This window comes from Myxocyprinus asiaticus, chromosome 14 (assembly GCF_019703515.2).
Source record: "Myxocyprinus asiaticus isolate MX2 ecotype Aquarium Trade chromosome 14, UBuf_Myxa_2, whole genome shotgun sequence".
NCBI lineage: Eukaryota > Metazoa > Chordata > Actinopteri > Cypriniformes > Catostomidae > Myxocyprinus > Myxocyprinus asiaticus.
In genome coordinates, this window is record NC_059357.1 from 18,652,828 (window position 1) to 18,670,167 (window position 17,340).

General features: G+C 40.3%; 1 protein-coding gene across 1 annotated transcript in view; it reads left to right on the forward strand.

Annotated features, from left to right (window-relative positions):
• Positions 1–17,340, forward strand: part of LOC127451954 (voltage-dependent T-type calcium channel subunit alpha-1I-like) — a 293,925-nt gene that overhangs the window by 163,716 nt on the left and 112,869 nt on the right. The window contains exons 5-8 of the mRNA XM_051717045.1: positions 70–167; positions 4,322–4,481; positions 11,882–12,224; positions 12,614–12,706. Coding sequence (XP_051573005.1) covers positions 70–167; positions 4,322–4,481; positions 11,882–12,224; positions 12,614–12,706 — 694 coding nt within the window. The remainder of the gene's footprint in view (positions 1–69; positions 168–4,321; positions 4,482–11,881; positions 12,225–12,613; positions 12,707–17,340) is intronic.

Here is a 17,340-nt window from a genome sequence, read left to right on the forward strand (position 1 = left end):
GTTATTTACACATAGTGACCACTAATGGCACTAATTGTCTTTGTTTGTTTGTTTCTTTCGTCTTCTCAGGATGGTGGAATACTCCCTTGATCTCCAGAACATCAACTTCTCCGCCATCAGAACAGTGCGTGTACTCAGACCTCTCAAAGCCATCAACAGAGTACCCAGTGAGTACACACACTTTGCACCAATATCTGTGGTCATCTCCTTTTGTGTTCCACAGAAGAAAGGGTTTGGTACAACATAAGGGTGAGTAATTGATGACAAAAATTGTAATTATTAGGTGAACTATCCCTTTAATGCCAAGCAACAAAAACAATTGTGTGTCAGCGCCAAACCCTGCTCTATCAAACCCACAGCTGTGTGTAGTGTAGTCTTGTGTTTGGCATGCAGGTTTTCCAGAACAGCAGAGCTGGAATGAATCAGAGAGGATTTCAGAGCCATTACTTCTCTGCCACCTCCATTAGCAGAGCCAGAATAATCCCCTCCAGTAAATGGGTAGAGAAACAGTTGTCCTTGAGCAAATGCCATAATTCATATTCCTCTATCTCACGTTTACGCCCCTCCAAACACTGTGGCCTTTCTTTGAGCTTCCATAAGAAGCCTGGGATTTATCAATATTTCAGTGCCCATGGCCATGGTGTAGCGCATGAATATGAATGTTAACTGAATTAGCTTGCATTTGATTTCACTGCTCAAAAACTTGATGAAGAGATAAAGAGTATTCTAGGAGAGGGTTCAGGAAATGTTTCAGGAAATGTTTGTACTGTAGGTCTATGTGTATTAATGTGTATGTAAGTGAAAAGCATTCATAGCAGACTTCAAAGACACACACTCTCACATTTTCTTCTGTCATGGTGGGGACTTTCCATTAACTTCTGTTGTTTGTATACTGAGCTAAGGATATTTTCTATCCCCTAACTCTTCCCATAAACCTAACCCTTAGAGAAACCTATTTACATTTTCATTAAGACATTTAGTATGCTTATTTAGCTTTTTTCCTCTTGGCTGGTCTTTACAATGATTTCAGGTTTTACTATCCTTGTGGGAACATTTTAGTCCTCACAATGTAGGCATAACCTGACCCGCACAAACACACAATGCATACAAACATGCTCTCTCTTCCACATTCATACAGTATATGCATGCAGAAACCAACAGAATTCCAAATGTCCCCTTAATAGTGTAACTGTGTACCACAAACTAAAGTTGTGAGCAGCATGTACAATTGTAATGACAATCCAAGGTTTTATTAAAGGGATGGTTCATCCAAAAATGAATATGTAGTCATCATTTACTTACCATCATGTTGTTCCAAACCAAGAAGAGATGTTGGAAACACTTTCTACGAAGCCCATCTGTATAATGCATTGTAAAGACATTACAAATTAGGGGTGTAATTCCTCACGGTTCTGTTTGTATCATGGTTTTAGGGTCACAGTTTCGGTATGGTTCGGTATTTGCTATGTTCAAAAAAAAATAAAAAATAAATAAATAATATATATATATATATATATATATATATATATATATATATATATATATATATATATATATATATATATATATAGATAGATAGATAGATATATATTACAAATCCAAAGAATACTCTATTGGGTAAACTTTTCAACAGGTTTGCCCTTAATAAAAATCATAGTTTTACAACAGTAACCATAGTTTGACCATGGTATTTGTAGTAAAATCATAGTAACCAGGGGCCTGGGTAGCTCAGCGAGTATTGACGCTGACTACCACCCCTCGAGTCATGAGTTCGAATCCAGGGTGTGCTGAGTGACTCCAGCCAGGTCTCCTAAGCAATCAAATTGGCCCGGTTGCTAGGGAGGGTAGAGTCACATGGGGTAACCTCCTCGTGGTCACGATTAGTGGTTTTCGCTCTCGATGGGGCACATGGTAAGTTTACATATGTAATGTTGATCACACATGTAGAGTTTCTGATATATTTTAACATTGTAGCTTTACAAGTATTTTTCGTAATATCTCAAAATTTATGTTGAATGTGTGTTTTTTTGTATTTGGTGCATGTGTAATGTATATAACTCCCAGCATGACTTTTAATGTCTTATAATCACTTAAAAATATTACATAGATGTTATAAGAAGACATTGCTTTTGTCACTTTACTTGCCTATTATATATATTATATAGCATGCCTATTATATATATATTGCAAATATATATATAATACATTATAACCGCAGATAAAATTAAATGTTGCTTGTGTTATAATGCAAAATACTCTAAGGTATAACTATGAATAGGTAAGTATTATAATATATTATAATTGTGGTCACAATTATTTATGAATTAATTATTATAAGTTATAACATATTATAAGGTGTATTATGAGACATTACTAATGCATTATAATGAGTTTAATGGTGTTGTAAAAATGTTTTCTTCAGATTAAATCAAGATGAGATACTTAAAAGAATGTCCACACCACTCTTATCAAGCTTTACATGTGACAAAAGTACTATAAATGGTACTAGAGTATATGGTCCTACTTACTTATAGTGCTTTATGGTATTACTTACTAAAGTGTACTATGCTAATGAACTATCAAAAGGTATAGACTACTTTTCAGTGCTTTATACACCAATCCCATTGTTTACAAACTGAGCACATGCACAGTAAGTGGTGACATAAAGCCGGCAAGCTATGACAGACTAAACAGCTAGCCCTAGCTAGCTCCTCTAAATATCTCTAAAACATAACATAGAATAAAATTAGCCTTCAGGGCTCAAAGCCAGCTAGGTTTGGGCACACTATTGCTAGTAACACAGCAAGTAATAATCGCTGATTAAATGAAAGCCATCATAAATATAGAAATATTCTTAGCTATAGGCTACTGTTATTATAATGATATACGTTAATAACATACCTGTAATAAAATGTTCACTGCAAAGGCGTGGGTTGGAAATGATCTCCTCAGTGCAGTCAGCTCTGTTGACGGAATATGATAAAAGTGAAGCCCTGGGTTTTTACCATTACAGCCAACAGCGCACCACAACATTTAATTTACATTAACCAGGCAATTTAAAGGTAACAGCTAATTTTTTGAGGATTGTTGGTCAGCTAACTAGAGGTTTGTTTCACTGTTTGTGCCAGTGCAACACTGGTCTTTTTGCCACAACTTCTGACTGTGACATAGACAGTGACATGGCCAAAGTATTGGTCTAATGTCCTTTTGGAGCATGACAGTGTGAATCATCGTCCACTTTTGTTGAATGGAAAAGAATTGCTAGGACATTCTGCTACAGTAAATAACTTGTAAATAGCACGCATGTTTTAAAAGATATGGGTGAGTAAATGCATTTTAATTTTGGGGTGAACTATTCCTTTAACATTGAGAAGGATAGAGATAGAGAAAGAAAGGTAGGCTGGCTTTCTTACTAAAGGCATGGGAGAGAATTATGCTGTGATGTCTTGAAAAGAGAATGGCACATTTGGAAAATAAGCATTTGAATGACCTTTGCATAAAAAGTGTTAATTCATCTTTACATTTCATTAGTGGCACCCATTACCCTTTCTGACACAATCAATCACTCCTTTCTTCCTGTCTTATTCTTTCCCTTGCCTCTCATATTCTCTTTTTCTCTGAGAGTTCCCTCCATTTCTCCGTCTCTCACTCAATTGCGTGGAATGCAATTCTCCCTTGATGAGCAGCCCCTGGGACACAATTCAGCTTTCATTCCAGCGGTCTGGATTTTCACAGTACCAGTTAATGCCACACATCCATGGTCAACATCTGCAATTTTTGTGTGTGAATAACACAAATGTGCACATGGCTGTGTGTGTTAATGTGTTCTACCAGTGTTGTGTTAGTTCCCTGTTGTGTTTTCCCTACCCACACACACTGCGGTAATCATATGCTGCTGTTCTCCAATCAGAACGGACACACACCCTTCATTCAATCCCAGCAGTGCTTCACAAACACACATGCACACTCACTTACTCATACAAACACACACACACATACTTTTTACAATCTCACTGATGCAGAAGTAAAAACTCAAATTAAGTTTCTGACAACCTCTCAAGAGTTGGCAGTGGGTGGTCTGTCAGTGACACTTATGTCTTTTTTTAAATAACACAAATTACGTAGACATATTACATATTATGTATACTTATGAAATGTATGTGAGGGATGACTGCAGATGGCCTAAAAATAAGACATCTGGCAAATGAAATCAAATGAAATCAAATCACTTTATTGTCAATGCATTTAACTTCCTTTATGTGACATCGTAAGTTAAATATGTCAGTTTTGATAAATAATTGTGTTTTGCGTGTGTGTGTAGGCATGCGAATCCTGGTGAACCTGCTGCTGGACACCCTGCCCATGCTGGGAAATGTGCTCCTGCTCTGTTTCTTTGTCTTCTTCATTTTTGGCATCATTGGAGTGCAGCTGTGGGCTGGACTATTGAGAAATCGATGTTACCCTGAGGAAAACTTCACCCTGTGAGTACTGGTGACAGATGGGGTCAAGGAAGTGAGAAAGAGAGGTACTGAATGGTCATTAAGTCGTAGCCTCAGATGACACACACCCACAGACCACTCACAGTTTATTCACTGACTATCTGATGCATACCACACACAAAAATGGCAAGTACTTTCTCGATCTGGTAAGCTTTAAAGGAATATTCCAGGTTCAAAACAAGTTAAGCTCAATCAGCAGCATTTGTGGCATAATATTTATTGACATAAAAAATAATTTTGACATCCCTCTTTTTCTTAAAAAAAAAAAGAAAAAAAAATTAATATCTTAAAATATGTATTGCGATGTGTATTTTACCGTGAGGTAGTTGTCGATACCAAGACCTAGTGTTTAATTGATAATTAAAGATAACTGATTGCTACAATGAGTGGTTTGAGGATAAGCTAATCACTGGATTTGCCAAAATTTTCCTGGTTAACACTACAAAGTGGACCAGACATGAAGTCGATAAAATCATTTAATTGAGAAAAAAAGTGCAGAATCCAGATTTTGGATTTATTAAGATGTCAATTTTGGCTTACAAGGTTAAAGGGATTTAATTTAGGGGTGTGGATCTATAGAACATGCATTTTGGTGTGTCTGATCAAAGTAACTCCATCATCGGATTGGACTTGTATTTCAAATGTCCTCTGTCTCCTCTGAGAAAGAATGGCTGCATCATGTTGAAGCCACATGTGATCGAGGACCATTTTGGTATCACACGGACTTTGGGGATCAATAAACAAATGATCAGTTCCACTCCATGCAGTCCTTACCATATATTTTTAGATAGCCTTGTTCTGTTCCACTTCAGTCAAATGGATTTGAAGAATTATATGTAAACTTGCCTGTCCTTCACTCATCTTCTTTATACTGTATTTCTCCTCTGTATCTTTCTTTCTGTTTAATCTCTCATCTCATCTTCTTGTTTTTACTGTCTACCTGCCACTAAAAATGCAAATGTGGTTCCACCCAGTCGATGGCTCCAGTTAATTAAAACTCAGATTGCCGTCCATATTCATGAGTGGGTGTCTGCCTGAGGTTACCGTGCCAACCGTGGTCTGCCTGCCTCTCACTGCTGTGTGATTGGGTTTGAAAGCACTCACAGTGCATGTCAGTATGTGAAACAGCCTGTGTGTTTATTTGCAGTGGTGGTGGTGTAGTGGGCTAAAGCACAGAACTGGTAAGCAGAAGATTGCTGGTTTGATCAGTAGAAGATTGCTGGTTTGATACCCACAGCCACCACCATTGTGTCCTTGAGCAAGGCACTAAACTCCAGGTTGCTCTGGGGGGAGCGTCCCTGTCCCTGCACTGTAAGTCGCTTTGGATAAAAGAGTCTGCCAAATGCATAAATGTAAATGTATGGGGGGTATAAAGCAGTGTATGTCTGAGTTTGAAGATCTGCTGAGGTCTGATTGTCATTTATTGTCTTGCAGTGAGTTAAAGGCTGCCACTACATTCTGTTACACTCTTTAAGAGTTCCTTTTCTCTGTGCCCTCTGGCAAGAGGCAAACTATCAGGTGGAATATGCCCAACACAAACACATAAAAAGGAAGTTAAAACAAAACATTTATGGGATCATATACTAAAGTAAATTAAATAAATATACTTAAACACAAACAGTCATGCGTACAGCACTTGTGCACATTGGATATGCCAGTAAGAATGCTGGTAAAGGTGTTTACATGCAACGCAAAATCGGGATAATGGCTAAAAATATATCTGTGTCGACCCCTGGGGGGAGGCCTCAGGGCAGAAGCAGGGTCTGGTGGCCTGGCAGGAGGCCTCAGGGCAGAGGGGCGGCAGCCGCTGGACAGGGTTGAGGTGGGAGCTGCTCAGGGGGTGGAACCATGGAAGGCTCGGGCACTGTCCGTGACAGGGGAACCGCCTTCATGGCCGTGAGTGCTGGCAGTGACAGGGGAACAGTGTCAGTGGCTGTGAGCACAGGCAGTGACAGGGGAATGACCTCCTTGGTCGTGAGCACTGGCAGGGACAGGGGAACAGTGTCAGTGGCTATGAGCACAGGCAATGGGAGTGGCTGTCATGACCGAGGATACTGGCACTAGGACGGCCGAGGCTTCAGGCGCTGGCTCTGGCTCTGGGACGGACGAGGCTTCAGACACTGGTTCTGGGACAGACGAGGCTTCAGACGCTGGCTCTGGGATGGACGAGGCTTCAAGCGCTGGCTCTGGGAAGGATGAGGCTTCAGGAACTGGCTCATTGGCCGTGGCAGGCGTGGGCGCTGGCTCGTTGGCCGTGGCAGGTGTGGGCACTGGCTCATTAGCCATGACAGGGGTGGGCGCTGACTCGTTGGCTGTGGCAGGCGCAGGCACTGGCAGCAGCAGGGGAATGGCCTTCGTGGCCACTGGCAGCACCAGAGGAATGGCCTCCATGGCCGCTGGCAGCAGCAGGGGAACAGCCTCCGTGGCCGTGGACACTGGCAGTGAATGAGGAGTAGGTGCCCTCCTCCTCCTCTTCCAGGCGGAGAGGGGCACTGCTGCTGTAGCAGCCTCTGCCTCCAGGTGGTCAGCAGCAGTGGGCTCGGCCAAGGTGTCCACTTCCGTGGGGGGGGTGCCCTCATCCTTGGGTTGGGATGAGGAATGGAAGTCCTCTGAGGCACAGGCTGAAACAAACTCCTCTGATTTCATAGCCTGCCTGACTGCCTCGAGAAAACCTCCATCCTCATCCCGATCTGGGACCCAAGATCTAAAAGGTTCATTCAGACCTGTCCAAACAAGATCGATTAGGCAGGTATGATCATATCCCAGACCCAAGGACAATGATAAAAACTCAAGGGCGTACCCCCACACGGACTTGTCCTCCTGCCATACCCTGTGCAGTCTCCTTATGCTTTCTGCACGCTGGCAGGCAGGAGAACCAGTTTGAGAAAAAAAAAACTCTGCTGGGTCCTTTCTGGCCAGTTCGTTCTGTCAGAGAATGCAGAGACAGGACCCAAGCGCTGAGTTGAAGAAATAAAAGGGAATTTATTAAATACAAAATGAAAGGGAAAAACTCCACCAGAACTCCCACAAGGAGGAAAACAAACATAAACAACCCGTAGGGGAAAACGAACAATCCAGGTCTGGGACAAACAGGACCGACCGACTACACAAGACTGACTGGATCACACAAGACACACAACATTGGAAACAAGATGAACTGGCACTGGACAGCAAACATGATGAGACTAAAATAAGGAGAGAAATCAACAGGTTAATAAGACACAGGGCAGGTGTGATTAATAAACTAATAATGGGCAAACAAGGAGGCAGGGTATGATGTAAGACAGAGAGACACGCGGCAATACAGAAACAAAACAAAGCCACGTGCTCTCACAAGACAACAAAACACTGAATGGCATGAGCGCACATTGCCAAGACAATGAGGCAATATACCGACAACAAAGCGATGCCACACATTCTCACACTAGACCTGAGCGAGACCTGAGCATACATCGCGAGGCAAATGCCACGCAATGCACGCAACAGGCGACAAAAACAAGACAGGACACCTGTGCAAAAGTTCGGCCACACACACACCCGACACCTTAGACCAAAGTGACCGAACCTCAGCACAACATGAAGACAGCTTGCGACCCGGGTGTGCAACGTGAGCGCGACACGAGGTGCACCCATGTTCGCGAGAGACAGAAAAACTATTGAGTGCATGCTGCCAAGATGACATAAGCACGATGCACCCACGTCAATAACAGACAGACATGGTGCACAAGTGGGATCCCAACACAGACCGAAACCGAACCAGACAGGAAGTCAGGATCCAGACACCGTGCTCCCGACATGAAACAAGACGGACCAAAGAGCGCACGGCAGGGAATCCAACTGAAACCCCGCGCTAACACAAAGATAGACAACAAAACACAAGACAGACATAGGACGATAATGCCACGGTCTGGTCAGACAAAAACCCAGACTGACAGAGTGACAGCTAATCTCTCTCATTTTCATCCCCCGCTAAAATAGACACTTGTGAACCAAAGCTGTGTTTGTCTGTGTTCGTTGCTATCCAAAGTGTTCGTTGCACTTTCTGTTAGGATCAGTTTGGATCGTTAGGATCCGGAACACCAAAGCTTAAGAAATGTCATAATTTTTTACTTTATTTTAGATTTACTTATCAGAAGTATTTCATAAACAACTTTAGTATTTTGTTTCATTATTCTTTAAAGGTGCTGTATAGGATTTTAGCTGTTTAGCTAACTTCCGTATTGGACATGTCAGCGAACCCAATGTCGAACCCCAAATTATTCATATGCATGTTTCTGATTGGCTAGTCTTTTAATTGGCCAAAAATGCTTGAGCCAGCCCCTGATTCTTTTTTGCTGTTTACAGCAAGGTTATAGTCTTGATTTCTTAATAATCAATTGGTCATTCTAATGTAGTTTTTGTTAGTTAAACTTTACTGAGCCTAGGGCTGTCACAGAGGCAGGTGTGATTTTTTTCAGAATACCTATTTCAGTGACATCTGTCAGGCAGTAGGAACATTTTATGTGCAGTATTCAAAAAAGAAATTGCTTACAGCACCTTTAAGACAGTTGACCATAGGGATGCCAAGAGACAATTTGGGTTGTGCAAAACAAACCTCAACAAATGTATCTTGCAATTATGTATCTTGGTTAATGTTAACTTCAACAAATACTAGCCTAATACATTTTTTACATCAAAAGTTCGACATTTAGGATGCCCTGTTGCCAGGTGACAAAACTGTCACTTGCCCAATTGGGCCAGTGCTGTGCTGTCCCTACATCTTACATTTGTTGATCTTGTACATGTGTTTTATCCCTTGCAAACTTTTGGTTTTCTGTGATGTATTGATTGTTCTAGTGAATTCTACTGATTTAAATATGACATCAAGGTAATGTTATCTAGCTGGCTGACATAGATGAGCAACTTTTGTGGTAACTGTGAAAATGGCTTGTGATTCAGTAGTCTTGGAAGCATCAAACAAAAATCATTAATGTTTTGCACCTTATGCCATCATTTTTCAGCAAAGCTGTATGTATGAACTCATAGTTTGAGTTACATTACATTGCAAAATAAAAAACGAATAAATTATGTATTATATATCGTATTTTGTGATTAGGCTAGTGAAAATGTTGGTAGGTAAAGTAAAAATCCAAACTTCTGGCCTGGCCTGGCCAGCAGAGAAAAATCCTTATTTCTGAACACTGCATTAGTTAATGCATTATAATGAACAACTGCATTTTTATTTTTTATAAATTAACATTAACCAAGATTTAAAAGGCTGTTTAAAAAAAATTGTTGATTGTTAGTCCACAATACCTAATACATTTACTAATGATATCAAATAGAACCTTATTGTAAAGTGTTTCTGAAAATCCTTTAAAAAAGTTGACCCTTCGCACAGTACCTTCAGTGGTTCTTTTTACAGATCATTCCTTAACACACCCACTTATGGTGGCCCATAAACAACTTGTCTGTCATTGCTCAATTATCTCTATGTGTGAGAGTCTTATTGGCAGTGGAAGTGCATTTTGCTTCTCATTGGATGTTAGCAGTGTGCCATGCTGGGCTGTGCATCTCAGTGCGCTGCCATGCTTTGACCAAGCCCTGGCACTGACACAAACATCATTCACACTCCAGCACTCCTTACAGAGCCCTGAGAGACCCACTGATTCTCTCTCTCTCTCTCACTCATTCTTTCTCTTTCTCTCTCTCTCTCTCTTTCTCTCTCTGTCTCGTTCTCCCCAAACCCCCCAGTTGTTGCGGTACTGCTAAGCTCTTTAAGAAAAGCAGGGCCATATGGTCCAGTTTGACTGTCATGTCGAAAATGAGGACTGACATTTATAGTAGAGATCTCAGTGAGCGCTGCACAATGCCCATAGGGGAATTCATACATCTCTATGATGGTTTGATGCATTAGCTCAGTTTACAATATCACAGTGGCATTGATTAGTTTTGTGCCTAAGTGTATGTGTGTGTGCTTGGAAAAGTGCACACGTGTGTCCTTGTGTATAACCATGCACGAGTGAGTGTGTGTCACCACGGTGGGCCACCTTGACAAATTGCTGCAGCCTGATATACCAGCGCTCATTACAGGTATCGAATAGTTCGCATCTTTGACTGCCGTGTGTTGAAGGGCACTGGAAAAGCATCCTCTATGACAGCAGAAACATTCTTGGCCTTTATTGAGCTGTGAATCTGTGGAGGAATCCTCCATCCAAACGGGGGAGAATTACACCCTGGGGATGATGAACCAATCCTTTCTTGGCATCCAGTGCCTCCAACATGGCTGTCATGGGAGCTTTGTGTGTGTGTGTATGTATGTGTTTGTGTGTGTGTGTGTGTGCATTGAGATTAACTGTCTAGACCGCAAAGCAATAGAGGCGTTGATTGGTCATTGTGACTATGGCTTGCATGCTCATCTGTGCTAAGCGAAGAAATGGCCACACATAAATTGAAAGGATAGGTGATATTTGATAAATGCAGTTGTATATCTATAGATTGGTGCATATTTGTGAATGCATGGATGTGTGTTTGTGTCAGATAAACAGAAAAAAGTGTGTAAAAGAGAGGAGAGAAAGAGGGAAAGGGAGAGTAAATAGTCATAATGACGCTGTTATATGTATGAGAGGGTGAGTAGTTGATGGTAACAGCTATTTCTGAGCTGTAAAACAATGTGATTAATGGGCAGGCTGCCCTCAATGGGTCACTGGCAGAAAAATGGTCTCCACACACAACACAAGCACACACAATCTCAGATCTCTTCAGATTCATATGAGGTTACACCTAGAGATGTTTTCATCTATTCTACCATTCCTCTGTTCCAAACCTGTATGACTTTCTTTCTTCTATGGAACATGAAAAGAAATGTTTAGCGGAATGTCCAAGCTGCTCTCTTCCAATGAAAGTTGATGGGGACCAAGAGCAGTCAAGCTCCAAAAAAACAAACAAAAAAAAACACCATAAAGGCATTATAAAAGTAGTCCATATGATTTGTGCACTATATTCCAAGTTTTCTGAGACCATATGATAGATTTATGTGAGGAACAGACTGAAATATAAGTGATTAATCTTGCTTGACTGCTGTGATCACTTCATTCACTTTCATTGTATGAAAGAACAGAGCAGTTTGGAATTTAAATAACTGAAATAGCTTTGTTCCATGGGAGATATTTGGCAAAAAAGGTGTTGTCGGAAGGGAATGACAATGACTTAATTTAAATACTCAAGACGCAGCCTAATTTTAGTGCTGATTGTGCCTGATAAACAAGATTGTGAGTGGTTAGTGAATAATATGCAGGTTTTTGTGCCGAAATACCACCGCAAATGTAATGCAACTGTTTAGTGAAATTGCTCCACTATATTTAAATTGCTTGACTTCTTCTCTCCTGTTGTCTTGTCCACAGCACATCTGGCATCACCCTTCCCACCCCATATTATCAGCCTGAGGAGGATGACGAACGGCCCTTCATCTGCTCGCTGGCTCAGGATAACGGCATCATGTCCTGCAGCGATGTGCCCACTCGACGAGAGGGCGGACGGGAGTGCTGTCTAGATAAAGAGGACGCGTTGCACCGTCAGGCCCTAGGCCTCAGTGCGGAGCCGCTGGTCAACAGCAGTTCCTCTGCCATGGGGCTCTGTGTGAACTGGAACCAGTACTACACCCGCTGTCACACCGGACACACCAACCCACATAAAGGGGCAATCAACTTCGACAACATTGGCTATGCCTGGATTGTAATATTCCAGGTATGTGAATGGGCTGAGAGGCATTCTCGCTGTCCTTTTCAATCTTTGAATTGCTTTGTTCACACTGCACACAAATCCGATTTGGTTTTTCAAATTGTGGAAAGAGAGGGCGGAAAACTGAAAATTTAGCATGAGACGCATGAGACAATATAAGCGAAATATTGCGTATATTACAATGCCCTCTCTTTCCTTACAATTTGAAAACCAAATCGGATATAATGTATCCAAAAAGCTACTGACTCATTTATTTATTCACTACATAGTGAATATCATATAGTACACTATATGTGGAAATAGTGAGCAAAAATTAGTGTATTCGAGCATAGCTCCAGCCAACATAGCCTTTGTAAAAGTGTGTATCTGAATGCGGTCTTATCTGGTTTGTGCAGGTGATCACGCTGGAGGGCTGGGTGGAGATCATGTACTACGTCATGGATGCTCATTCCTTCTACAACTTCATCTACTTTATATTCCTCATCATCGTAAGTCTTTGTGTTTGTTTACGTACACGTGTTCAGAGATAAAGGTGCACGTGTTCTAATGATATATTAAAAACGTGTAGTCTGTGGTTTTATTTGTGTAGTCTGGGAGGAACTGAAGTTTAGTGACCTTTAAAAGGGCAATGGGGTGGTCTCACTGGTAGGAACACAAAGGTTATCTCTCTCCCTTGGACACAAAAATTCAGCTGAACACATAACAATACTAAAACTGTCTGCATACGGCCTACTAATTAATTACTTTTTTCTCTTCTGAATAACCACCATCTGAAATGGAGATCCAGACACATATTTAAGCTCTGTTCACACTGAAAATGGTTTTATCGCTGGAAGTCACCAGTTCGATGTACTGTTGGTCACTAGTAGGCATTCCTACTGCTGGTCACTCTAATGTTATGGGTAGGTTATGCAACTGGATGTAGATTTTGCAAGGATGTTCACAAATTAGATGTTTTAATGAGCAAGAATAACATTTCATTCAGTTTTCTTGCTGCTAAAAATGAACAATAATATTAATATTACATTTTTATAAATTGCAGCAGTACTTATTATATCATATCACGAATAAGATAAACGATAATCAATGCATGAATCAAAATCATTTAGAATGCTGACCATTTCTGACATAGCTTTTCCATACATAATTTTTAGGATATCTCTATTTGGATAGACGCAATTCATTGAACTGTGAAATTACTCACAGCAAAATTAATGGAATAGTTCACCCCAAAAATTAAAATTGTGTCATAACTTACCCTCAAGTCGTTCCTGTCTTCTGTGGAACACAAAAGGAGAATGGACACAAAATAGATGCAAAAGTGTCATAAAAGTTGTCCATATGACTCATGTGTCTTCTGAAGGCATATGGTGAGAAACAACCTGAAATGTAAGTAATTTTCAGTGAAAATCTTGACATCTATTGCAAGTTCATGAGCGTTAAAAGAGAAGTATGTTCACGAGAGAACTTGCATTGTTTAGTGCTAAAAACAACACAAATCACTGCACTCATGTCACCAGAAATCACCAACTTGCATTGAAAATTAATTACTTCCGGTCGATCAATGTGAAAGTGCCATCTGTAAGCTCAAACATAATACAGATAGTTTTAATGGAAGGATATGAAACATATAATAGATATTTAAGTACATTATCATTTTGATTAGCCCTACCATATGGTACATTGCAAATGGAGCTTAATTTCTTGCAGCCGAGAGAAAAAAACAACTACTGTTGTTGCTTAGAGATACATTTGGACTTTGTAAAGCTTTATTGACATGCCAGCCTGTTGATGCCCGGAGGGCTTCAAATATGCAGATATTAGATAAACAGCACATTTAGGGGTGGATGGACCCGCAGATATCAATTAGGCAATGAGCAGCATAATGGAGAATCAATAGCTGGACATCATAAAGTGAACTTATCTTTGCATCAGCTTCATGTCTACCGATGCTCTAAAGGAGCCAGTTCTCGCTCTGCACCGGCCCTGTTCTTTGAATGGTAAGAACAGCAGTGAACGAGACAACCCTGCAGTGAAATAAAGACAAGCGGGAGAGTGAAAAGAAATGCCCTGAGGATAAATAGGAAAAGGATCTGAGACTGTACTACAGCAGGAGACCAAAGGAATGAAAGAGAAAAGGAACAGATTTGGGGATGGAGGTGTGGAGGTCAGATACGTAGTTGAGACACCTGCTGATATTTGTTGAATTTTTTTGTGGGTTTTCTTTATTTTTTCCAAGTTCCTGTGTTTAAGTTTGTGTTAGACAACACACAGACAACTGATGGCTCTGCTGGAGACTCTGAAAGCCATTTTTGCCCAACAAATAGAAAGTATAGAAAAAGTATGTTTGTATAGGTGTTTAGCTAATGACAGGGCCTTATTCTGTATAGGTCATCGAAGTGAAGGCATTAGAATTTGATTAGAGCCCAGCAGACTTGCAGACCCCCCGCCATCTCAAAAGTCTTACACAGTTCCTGACAGAGTCCCTGCCACCCAGACATATACACTCTGTTAAGCTGTCATGTGATCCTTACCAGCATGCACCAGCACACAGTCTGTATAGTCATAGCTGATTTGTTGACTGGTGGAATGTGGCTCTGAGTCAGATATTAAAGAGTTACAAAGTCTTATGAGTAAGAAGACATCATTTTAGACTGGATATAAGTCTATTAAATGACACGTGATGACAAAAGCACCTGATTGATCACTTTACTTACCATTTAGATGGCTCTTCCTATCTAATTGGGTGGTTCTTGGCCAGTTTAAGCTACACTTAGTCCCAGCGCCCAGTTGCAAGAAACCTCTTAATAACAATATACTTACAATTATAACTAAGGGGTTTCTTAACTTAAGGGGTTTCTTGAACTGGACCCATACCTTTTGCAGTTTTAGTCAAAGGTCTGTCTATGCGAGACTAAGTGCTCAGTTGTATTAGGCTAATGACGTTCCCCCATTCTGTCCTGTGGACAAGTTTAACGGCTTTTCCCAAAAAAGGAAAGAATCAAAGCTTTCTGGAAATGATAAGTCTAACTTGAATCTTTAACTCAACGTGTGCTAACGGCTAAGCCACACTTTCAACAAATTTAAAATTCCATAAGCGGAGAGCTCGGAGTGGGGCCACCGGGGTATTGGCCTCAGATGAAATTTGATTGGCCCCTTAAAGGGATAGTTCACCCAGAAATTAAAATTCTCTCATCATTTACTAACCCTCATGCCATCCCAGATGTGTATGACTTTCTTTCTTCTCCAGAACACAAACAGAGATTTTTAGAAGAATATCTCAACTCTGTAGGTCCATACAATGCAAATGAATGGTGGCCAAAGCTTTGAAGCTCCAAAATTCAAATAAAAGCAGCATAAAAGAAATCCGTACGACTCCAGTGGTTAAATCCATGTCTTCAGAAGCGATATGATAGGTGTGGGTGAGAAACAGATCAATATTTAAGTTCTCTTTTACTCTAAATCTCCACTTTCGCTTTCACATTCTTCTTTTGTTTTTATCGATATGCTTTCGTCATGCATATCGCAACCTACTGGGCAGGGAGGAGAATTTGTAGTAAAACAGGACTTAAATATTGATCTGTTTCTCACCCACACCTATCATATCGCTTCTGAACCACTGGAGTTGTATGGATTAATTTTACGTTTCCTTTATGTTCTTTTTGGACTGGCCACCATTCACTTGGAGATATTCTTCTAAAAATCTTTGTTTGTGTTCAGCAGAAAAAAGAAAGTCATACACAGCTGGGATGGCATGAGGGTGAGTAAATGATGAGAGAAAACTTGAGTGAACTATCCCTTTAAGTTCCCATGTCCAAGACAGTGCCAGTTAATTTACTCTAAAGCAGTTGATTCTACTTTGTACTTTTTTTTTTTCAATAGTGCACCATATTTTAAAATTTGCCATAGTTCTAGCACAATATCTATTGAGCTTAACTTTAGTATTTGTAATAAGACCATGGTAACTTCACAATACACAAACACTTAATGGTGTAGACATCTTTATTTAAACTACTCAAGGCATATATAAACATAAATATTGTATTTATGTTAATATACACCTGTAAATACTATAACTGTAAAATTCCAATAAAGAGTTTTGAACAGTTATTACAGAAAGTATTATTTATGGAAATAGGCATTTAATTAATTCTACACCTCTTGGATTGGGCTGATGAAGATAATTTAATTATTTGAATATTTGTATAATATCTTATAATTGTATATCATTGACAAAAAACAAAACAACAAAAAAAAAGCTTGCTACCTTGTGTTTATTAAATTGTTTGAAAGGAGAGTAGTCAGTATGGGGTCTTAAATTCACTTCTCGCACCCCTCTGTGGCTCGCCTGTTTAAAAAATAAATAAAAAGAATAATCCTCGAATCAAAACTAAAACTTTATTTTTTGTCTCATTTCAAAAACATGCTAGATATTTTCCTCCAAAGTTAATGAAATGTGACTTTAGATATGTATCTGTTAGTCATCTGTGGTTTCGATGCTTTATACTGGCTATCTCAGGACCCTCTCTGGCACCACCTCACAGCTGTAAACAACAGCCTTCCAATTCCCACGTGATCAACACTGTTTGAGGCATTAAGACATGTCTTTTCACTGTGTGTGTGTGTGTGTGTGTGTGTGTGTGTGTGTGTGTGTGTGTGTGTGTGTGTGTGTGTGTGTGTGTGTGTGTGCAAGTTCATGGGAGTTTGTCCCTTGGCCCTTTTCTTTACTTACTTGTCACCCTGCTCTGTCTGTAACCTGGCAACCACACAGTCATCCGTCGCTACCTGTAGCAAGAGGGCCATAGTGTGCCAACAGACCCCTCACCCGCTGTTGCACCTCTATTCACTTCTGTTCACTTCTATTGAGCAATTAATTCAGGCTTGGCTTCTCTGTGCCCAGTTTTTCCTCTTCAGCAGTTCTCTGATGGATCAGTATGAATAGGCAGAGAGATAAAAAATAATTAGATGTCTCTGATCACAAGCTCAAAATATTAATACGTCTTGTTTTAAATTTGACCTGTTGTTTTTGAGTTTCACTGCCAGCAGAAGAGGCCACCTGCACTGATTATTTTTCCATGGTCAGTAGAGATCTTCTTATGGCATTATTCATAAATTTAGATAT